Source organism: Magnolia sinica, chromosome 13, assembly GCF_029962835.1.
Source record: "Magnolia sinica isolate HGM2019 chromosome 13, MsV1, whole genome shotgun sequence".
Taxonomy (NCBI): Eukaryota; Viridiplantae; Streptophyta; class Magnoliopsida; order Magnoliales; family Magnoliaceae; genus Magnolia; species Magnolia sinica.
Genome location: NC_080585.1, coordinates 38,761,165 through 38,770,240, shown reverse-complemented (window position 1 = coordinate 38,770,240; position 9,076 = coordinate 38,761,165). Strand labels below are relative to the sequence as shown.

The 9,076-nt window shown below is 39.4% G+C and overlaps 1 protein-coding gene across 2 annotated transcripts; it reads right to left on the bottom strand.

The window, feature by feature from the left end:
• Positions 1 to 1,260: 1,260 nt before the first annotated feature.
• On the bottom strand, positions 1,261 to 4,834 carry LOC131223622 (probable protein phosphatase 2C 25). Of its 2 annotated transcripts, XM_058219073.1 has the most exons (5): positions 4,278 to 4,834; positions 3,446 to 3,784; positions 2,109 to 2,288; positions 1,826 to 1,997; positions 1,261 to 1,781 (listed from the first exon to the last, which is right to left on the bottom strand). In XM_058219073.1, exons 1-4 carry the CDS (start codon positions 4,731 to 4,733, stop codon positions 1,836 to 1,838), a joined length of 1,137 nt encoding a protein of 378 aa, XP_058075056.1. In that variant the 5' UTR covers positions 4,734 to 4,834; the 3' UTR covers positions 1,261 to 1,781; positions 1,826 to 1,835. The 2 variants fall into 2 exon arrangements, with proteins under 2 accessions (XP_058075056.1, XP_058075055.1); XM_058219072.1 differs by having other exon boundaries at positions 1,261 to 1,997.
• Positions 4,835 to 9,076: the final 4,242 nt, after the last annotated feature.

Genomic DNA, 9,076 nt, shown 5'->3' with positions numbered 1-9,076 from the left:
CGGATTATCTTCCCGTGCCACAACAAGAAAAGGACTGGTTCTAAGGTGGAATTGTTAATAGCCGCTAAGGTGGAATTGTTAATAGCCGCCCATTATATTCGCATTGTTCTTCATACTCTAATGATCAACTACCTCAGGCAGTAGACCGAGTGAAACTCAACATTGAGGTCTTGGTATCACTGAGGTCTTGGTATCGATTCCCTGGTAAGGGTGGCTAACAGTGAAGTGTGAACCGGCTGTGGGTGTACTAACAAGCTGGCAAAACCAAAAGATACAATAAAAAATTAATCAACTAAATACGGGATATTAGGACACAAAGCAAGGGTGCTGATGGTATGTTGGTCAAGGATGCCGATTGGGGCCATCCCTAGCTCAGTCTGAGTGGCCACTGTGATGCATTGGTTTCATCCACACCATCCATCCATTTTGCCAAATCATTTTTGATATTAGTTTTTTTTTTTTTTTTTAAAGGCAGATCTAAGGGTTAACTAGAACACACAGATCTAAGCCACCCAGAGCTCCTGCAATGCCAAGCTCGGGACGGGCCTGGCAGCACCCAACCGACGTCCATTGGTCAATACCAAATACACCAGCAGCATGCCTTGAACTGCTCTTCCTTCCAAAACGGGTCACGGTCTGCAGCATTTCTTTCACTGGCAGCCATGATGATATGCTAAGAGAGATTGCTGCAAGGTTGATTGGGCCCAATTCAACAAAACTGCCAGATGATCATCACACGATGGAGATCACTCTTTAAGAAATTATGATGAAAGAAGACCAATTGCCAGACTCAAACAGGATCAACGGTTCAATGGGAATCTCTTGCTTGGGTAAAAGCAGCCTAGCCCAGCATAAGCAGACTGGTCCGCGTAAGCTACCCATCTAAGGAACACGTGTAGGGATTTTTTCAATATGAATTGCCTTATAAATCAAACCATGCTTAGGTTGCTTACAAAGGTTTGCTAGAATACATCCCCAACATATTGCAGTAAGATACACAGCATTTTAGATCTGCAGATGGAGTATACCCCCAAAATAGAGATATCAGATGGAAATTTGCGACCCTTTCATTATTCCATGGTTAGGTAAACTGTCCTTTTCAAAGGGGAAAAAAAAAAAATCATCGTTGAAAGATGACCCCAAATCCAAAGGCTCAAAAGTCCCAAAGCATCCTTTTCAATATGTCAGGATGTGAGGAGCTCCACCATTTGATTTTTGGGAAAGAAAAAAAAAAAAAACTACTTGAATTGAAAGGCAAAATAGCAAAATGGAGCTGTCATGATTTTTTAAGCATTATAATCTACAATATATTAAAAATTACAATCTATAACATTGTAATTAAGCCATTTCACTGCTACTCGAGGTGTTAGAAACAAAACATCAAGGAGAACTAGTATTAAGAACTAGGCTGTCATCGACCATGTGGGTCTTCATCGTCTTCTTCGTCATCATCAACATTTACACAACAACCAGTTGGAAACAACCCCAGTTAGAAGCAAAAGCCCTTGTCATCCATGATTGCAATTTCTTGAAAAACACTACAGAACTTAGTTGTCAGGCACCGTGTGGGTCTTCATCGAGGACTTCTTCATCATCCTCGTCATCAATTAACACAACAAAGGGTAGGAAACCACCCCAGTTTAGAAGCAATGCCCTTGTCATCCACAATTGCAAGTTTCTTGAAAAAAACACTTGCAATGAAAATTGAATCCTACCGCTGGCATTCACTACTCTCATCAAAGTTGACCAAATCTCATTATCTAGGCCAATCAATGAAAGCTCGCTGTTGACCAAATATCATTATCTAAGCCAATCAATGAAAGCTTGCTGCTCCTTCAAATGAACTGCCCCAACTGGATTATCATCACACTGATGTCATCTGCAGACCCACGAGTCAGAGATAAGCTCGCAAGCTGCTTACATGCGGAGAGCAGCGATGGGGAGTCAGCATCTGTGCAAAAGGGTCGAGCAATATCAACTGCCTCCTGATTGCTAACCTGAAAAAGGGGCGAGATCTCTTAGTAAATAAAGAACTATGAGAAAAGTAGTAATTGAACTATATTGGAAGAGAGGATCATGAGAGGATGACACATTAATTTTTTTTTTACCTTATCCCAAAGTCCGTCTGAAGCTAGAATTAGGAATTCACAGTCATGCTTGATTCTAAGAATCTTTGTCTCAGGCTCTGCAATTACCCATTTCTTAAGATGTGAATCACCAATCCCTCTACATACAGCTAGCGACCCTTGTAATCTCCAAACACCACGGTTGCAATCAACATAGCCCCCCTGAAATAAAATGTTTCTCAAATCCATTAGTTTCAATCCCAAAAAAAATACTAATGCCGACAATAGAAATCCATTAGTTCCAATCCCAAAATGCTAACAGCACAAAAGGTAGAAAGATGGTAACAGCTTGCCCACGAAAAATAAGGAAAAGACTTCATTTTGCACAAATCGGCCCATCGATATTATGTACCTCATCTTGGATGGCTCATGGACCAAAAATCACTCAGATTGGAAGATCTATTTGTAAAATATTCTGCCTTTTTCTTGATAGAATGTGAACAAGTGTTGTACTTGTTCACATTCTGCCTTCTCTCTTAACCCTCTATTTCTTGATAGCCTATTAGAAAATATTTGGTTTGTGGCCCACCCATGGAGGTGCCTATGATGTCAACTGTTCGAATCTTTGGACAGTGGGTGTTCCACTTGCACCCCTTGTGCGAAATGAACACCCGAATGGTATTTGCAAAACTTTAATACCTCTAATTCAACATCCATAATATGGGAGAAATACCATTGACCCAGCTAGTAACATGTACAGATGGATATGGGACCAACAGAAGGATTTCATCTTTCCCTAAATAAAATCATCCAAACAATGGTGGAAGTTGGAACATACAAGAAAGTGCATATACTAAGCCATAATGAAGAATATAAATTAAACTCTGCCATGCCAGAGAATGAACAAGCACGTAGAACAGGGCTCCTAACATAAGAGAGTATACATGGTATTTCTCGAGAACCCTTCCAATTTGGAAGGCAGAAATGAGGAAATATCATCTCCACTCCAACTATGACAGTTAATACTCAGGCAATCTCCAAAGTCCAGAAAATCCAAGCCTGAATGTGGGTTTAAATTAGATGGGTCATACCCAACAACACCAAACAGATGATAATAACAGTCCAGTCAATGGATTCTGGCCAGTTGGATATGGACTACTGCCCCTTTTTGAACAATCCATCAAGCCATTATACTGTTAGAATCATCCAATTGGAGTATTTTTGTGCCACAACCCAACCTAGAAGAGGCACGATCAGAGATCAACTTGGGTATCTATTTATCATCAGCTTCAACCATATCAAAGCAAAACATGGCAATCAATGAAGTCCATATACTACAGACTGAAAGAAGAAGAAAAGAAAAGTAAAAAAGAACTTACCAGGGCCTCAATTCTGTTTCTCTCATCTTCCCTTGAAGGCCGGTGATCGACCGTGAGGGCCTCAGCAACTCCACCTCGACTCATAACAACACGACAGTCCCCAGCATTGGATACAACAAGATCAGAGTTGCTAATCAGTACGGTTGCGCAGCAAGTCCCGCCTCGAACATCCTCCTTCAGAAACTCCGCATCCGTTGTCACATAACCACTTTTAACAGCATCCTCCATCCCATCACTTCCTCTTTTCATCACTTCATCCATGATATTCTTACCCAAATTCACTGCCGCAAACTCAGCAGCTCTTGTGCCTCCATGCCCATCAAAAACACCGAAAAAGGCCTGCCAAAAAAATAAAAGAAGGTCAAATAAAGGATGGAAATTTCTCTTAAATTCTTATCATATTTATACCCCTTTTTTTTTTCCTAAAAACATGATTTGCTCGCCAATTCTTCAATCCCATAATTTTCCTGTTCTACTATGAGAAATTCCAGAATGATGTGTGCTTCATGGAATTCCATAAACTGCACTCACAGACAAGTATGCGATAGGGATCATTGATGGGGTGGGCCATCGCCCAAAACTTGCATGACTGGACAATCTTAGCTAATAATCTAACAATCAAAGTTGATAGGACTATCTAACAATTCTAACACACCTAAAAACCTCAGACGCATAGATTCATCGATCCACAGGCAATGGTCCACCAAATCACCTTAATTTCTGGACAATTTACCATCCAAGTGACAGATCGCCACCACAAAATCCGATAACAAAACTTCTAACAAAAAATTGAAAAGAAAAGAAAAGAAAAAAGAATCGAATTTATAAATACCTGTTTGGGATCTCCATCAAGATCGACGATGGCAGCATGCCGATCTTCCATCACTTCCCTCCGACCTTTCTTACAGAAAAACGAATACCGCTCGCTCTCCATCTCGATCTCTTTCAAACCTCCCTCTGAAGGTGGTGTAAAGCTCAAAGAAGGCAGGGAAGGGATATCGATCCGCGCAGGCCTCTTTCGCTTCAGAAGCGGAGCCGGTGAAGAAGAAGGAGCGGATTCGACAACAGCAGCGGCATCTTTCCTGCAAACCCTAAAACCGCTTGCTTGTTTCTGAATACATCGGAGCCGAAAAGAAGAAGAAGATGAAGGAGAGGAACACGAAGAAGACGAAGAAGAAGGAGATCCGATTAGGGTTAGGGTTTCTGGAGAAGAAGCGTTCTTGCAGAAGAGGGAGATTCTAGAAGGGGAGAAAGCAGGAGAGCTTGCAACTGCAACGGCACAAGACATGATTGGAATTTTCAGATTTCTTCAGAGATGGATTCGTTTTTTCTTCGCTGGAGAAAGAAGGAGCTTTGAAGGAGGAGCGATTTTTATGTGTAGAGAAAGGAAGAAAATGCGGGTCGAGTCAAAGGCACCCGAGTATGAAGCGTGTTGCGGTGGCTCAATCTGAGGCGTACACGTTTCAGTTGAGCTTTGATCTAGAGCGTTGGCTTGTTCGGAGGAGAGGTTGATTATTCATACACGGCTGCTTCTGGATTGGGTATCTTCCTTTTTTATTCCTTCCATATGAAGCAATTTCTGATGATGGGTGACAGGTGGCAAATAGTTGGATGGACCACAGATGTTACCGTTGGAATATCCGGAGGACTGCGGAGCATACACGCGCTTGCAGCCTTGGATTAACATACGCAGGTACATATGATAATATTAGATCTGAGCTTTCTATCAATTGGAACTCAGTTATGACTCAAGATCAAGCTGTTTCACTAGTAATATGGGTCAGATCGGATAAAAAATGAATGGAAAGATAAAGTTGTTTTCAACCGTCCGAATTTTTTTATTTAGTGTTGAATGAATGAATAGTAAAAATTCCTTTATTTTTTATATAAAGTTTTAAATAGTAGGATCCACGTGATGGAAAGATCAGATCTTTCATACTATCAATTTGAAAATTGTTCCTATGTGAAGACGAGCACGACCCAGATTTGTATGGGCGCAGAGAACTTCTGAATTGCTGACCGTTGTTTGACTTTATGACTCGTGAAAAAGGAGGAATGAGACCACAGCCCGAGAAATTTTCGTGGCGGTGCCCCTACTCTTTGAGTTTGGTTTATTTTCGTCGCGCTATATAATTCAATCATGTATCGTCCTATTTGGGCCTACATGTGAAGAATATTAGACGATCGGAACCGACCAATTTCTGTATTGTTTGAAATTATATCAAGTAAAATGAAAATTTTACTGTAAATATGTTTTAAATATCACTATATTTAGATGAATTTATAACATTGAAAAGAAACTTTTCAACGGATTAAATTTAACTCCAAATATCGAATTATAAGATTATCAATTAACTGTGATTTTTAAATATAAAATTACATATGGTCATATCTAAATGATGGAAGGTTAAAATTTATCTTTACCCAGAAGGATGTGGGCCCAGAAGAATACAACGTTTAATTGTAAAGTCCAATACGACGTTCAACTGAGAACAGAAAAAGAGGAGAACCGGTAAACGATGAAAGTTGTACACTCGAATGATGGTTAACCACCATTCTTGTAGAGGTTGGCGACTCGGTCAGCGCACATTCCATCCATTGTGACCGTCCAAGTCTCTGAACCAACAGTGGATATAGCGTAAGACGATAGTAAAACTCATAGCATTATTTCAACCATCCGAATATTCCGATAAAACTGAACTGTCTACTATTTGGGAGCCGATAAGATGCGTCCTCGGCCTCACCCAAGACAGTGCAGCCCCTTACAGTGGGACCCACCTTGATATATGTATTGTATATCCATACCGTCCATCGGTTTTTATAGGTTATTTTAGCAATGACCCAAAAACGAATTTTATCCAAATCTGACGTGGAGCATACAATATGAAATAGTGGTGGTTGAACGCTATACCATTAAAAATTTCCTAGGGCCTACCGTAATGTTTTTGCAATGTTTATTTTCTATCCAACCTATTGATAAGGTCAAAAAAATCTGGATGAAGGGGTAAAACAAATATAATCTTGATCTAAAACTTTCATAGCCCACAGAAAGGTTTTAAATGTAAATCACCACTATTTCCTACGGTATAGTCCACCTTAGATTTGGATCCGTTCCATTTTTGAATTCGTGGCCTAAATTTATCTTTAAAAACAGATGGACGGCATGGATATATGATACATACATTAAGGTAGGCCCCACATTAAGGGCCGCACCGTCTTGACAGAGGTAGACTCGGGCCGCACTTAATCCACTCCCCAACTTATTTTACTTTCTACCTTTCATAGTTTCATTTAACGGCCACAAATTGGGAAGCGGATTGGAGCTATATAGCCGGTGTAGATGCATGTCGTGCGAAGACGAGCGCGGACGCTCCTCGGGCTCCGAGTTGTACGAACGGTTCAAAGGAGATCAAAGTTACACGGGCTCCACAATGCTGTATTTATTATATCTAAACCCTTCATCCATTTTTTCGAGATCATTTTAGCGCATTAGACGAAAAATAATCATATCCAAAGCTCAAATGGGCCACACCAAATATAGCAGCGACGGTAATGATTTTCACAGTTAAAAAATTCGTAGGGCCCACCATAACGTTTATTTTCCATCCAATCTGTTAATAAGGTCAAAAATAAATGGATGAAGAGGAAAAACAGATTTCATATTGATCTGAAACTTCCGTGACCCTCAAAATGGTTTCAACGGTAAACGTTCAATCCCCCACTGATTTTTTTCAGTGTGGTCCACTTGATACTTAGATCTGTCTTATTTTCTGGCTCAAGCCTTAATATGAGCTCATAAAATAGATGGACGGTTTGGATATAACAAATATTTCATGATGAGACCCACAGAACTTGCTGACTTTAATACACTAGCTATATAGCTGGTGTGCGGTACACCAGCCTATCCGCTTCCCACAAATTGCCCATTTTGCATGCAAGTATCGTACAACTAATGTGATTCTTCCGGGCTATGCGGCGTTGGCTTCCATGGTCTACTTAATTTACATCTTTGGCATGTGCAAAGGGTACGGTTTTCCAATCTGAAGTATGAAATGTAGAAAATTGCACAAGGACTTGGACCAGAGGGTCTTCCCGTTCATTGAAGGGAGAAAAAGCCGGAATAAAGAACGAAAAGAAGAGAGAAATAATGATAAAAGAATACAAATCTACGTTTGAGAGCTAAGGGAAAGGAGAGGAAGTTTTATATGTTTTGCTTGACAAAGAGAAGAAAACTTTCTAACTAATTACTTAAAATTAAGAGAGTTTTTTATTTTACTAATATCATAATTGAAGAAAAATTTTTAGAATGAAGACACGAGATAATATAAAGCATCAAGAAAATGAAAAATATATAAATTGAAGTGCCTTGGTAACCCAACCCTAAAACAACCTGGCTTCTAGATGACACTGACCGTAATATGTAAACATTCTTTTGATCATACTTTAGCCTTATGAGCTCCATTTGATCAAAAGACTATAGAAGTCTCGAGCTGATGGAAACCAAACTGCCCAAACCAGTAGACTTATACATGTTGTCGAGCACAACTAGATTGATCGATGGCCTGGTCAATCGATCGATGACAATGGTCTGATTGAACGATGACTGGTAGAAATGTCCAGCAAGCAAATCACATATATATGAAATTTCTTGATTGTATCGACAGACCTTCGATCGATCTTGATCAATCAACAGAACCTGTTCGATCGATTAACAATGGTCAATATCGTCTAGCAAGCTTTCAGAAAAAATGCTGGAATTGGTCGATCGATTGAATCATTGCTCGATCGATCAAACGTGCCATTTTTTTAATGTTGGAACTTGATTACTTTATAAAGAGCATATAAACCTAGGGCATTTCCATGACTTTTTGGTGCAATAGGTGATTCTCCATTCATATTCCTCACCTAAAGCGTCTAAACTAATAAGATTTATGTCATTTTCTTAAGCTTTACTACTCTAATGAGGATTCCAAGCTCAATATTACTCTACCTTTTTTTAGAGATTAGACGCTAAACTTATACGTATATCATTGTCTAAATCCTCCAGAAGACTCACATAGGTGAATCCCATTTGGAAATCAACTATTTATTAGGTGTAAGAGATTCTACTATCCTCTAATTACCTTGGTCATTTAATCGGGGCATCTGTAACATCCTGGATTTTCACTATTTTGGATTTTCAAAAGACCCATTAATTTTTTTTATATAATTAACTTATGTTATCACTTACTGACCATTAGCACTCAATGTTACTTTATAAACGAGTGATACCAGTAAAGAATCAAACAAATCTAATTAATTAACCGTAGAAAGCCAAAGAATCTTGCTGATCACTTAAACACCGAGTTTAGCCATATGATTTGTTTACATGGGGCCCAAATCTAGCTGACCTATCACTAACTAATCAAGGCAACCGCAACTAAATGAGGACCCACCTAAAGTCGAGATAACTAGGGGTTGGATCTTAATTAATAAAATAAACTGTGCCAGTATCCTTTTAGCCTAAGAACTGACGGTTTAGAGTGATTATAAGTGAATTGTCATTTCTACTGGTTGCGATAGGTCACACTATAAACTTAGCTAATCCAAACCCTAATAATTGCGTACAAGAAATCTTGATATCTAATTTAT

Bases quoted from the DNA above. Each gene is read 5' to 3' on its own strand.
- LOC131223622 (XM_058219072.1), bottom strand. From the start codon at position 4,733: ATGTCTTGTGCCGTTGCAGTTGCAAGCTCTCCTGCTTTCTCCCCTTCT. The intron at 2,289-3,445 runs GTAAGTTCTTTT...ATTTTATTTCAG, and splicing joins GAAACAGAATTGAGGCCCTG to GGGGGCTATGTTGATTGCAA. The intron at 1,998-2,108 runs GTAAAAAAAAAA...CCCCTTTTTCAG, and splicing joins CAGACGGACTTTGGGATAAG to GTTAGCAATCAGGAGGCAGT.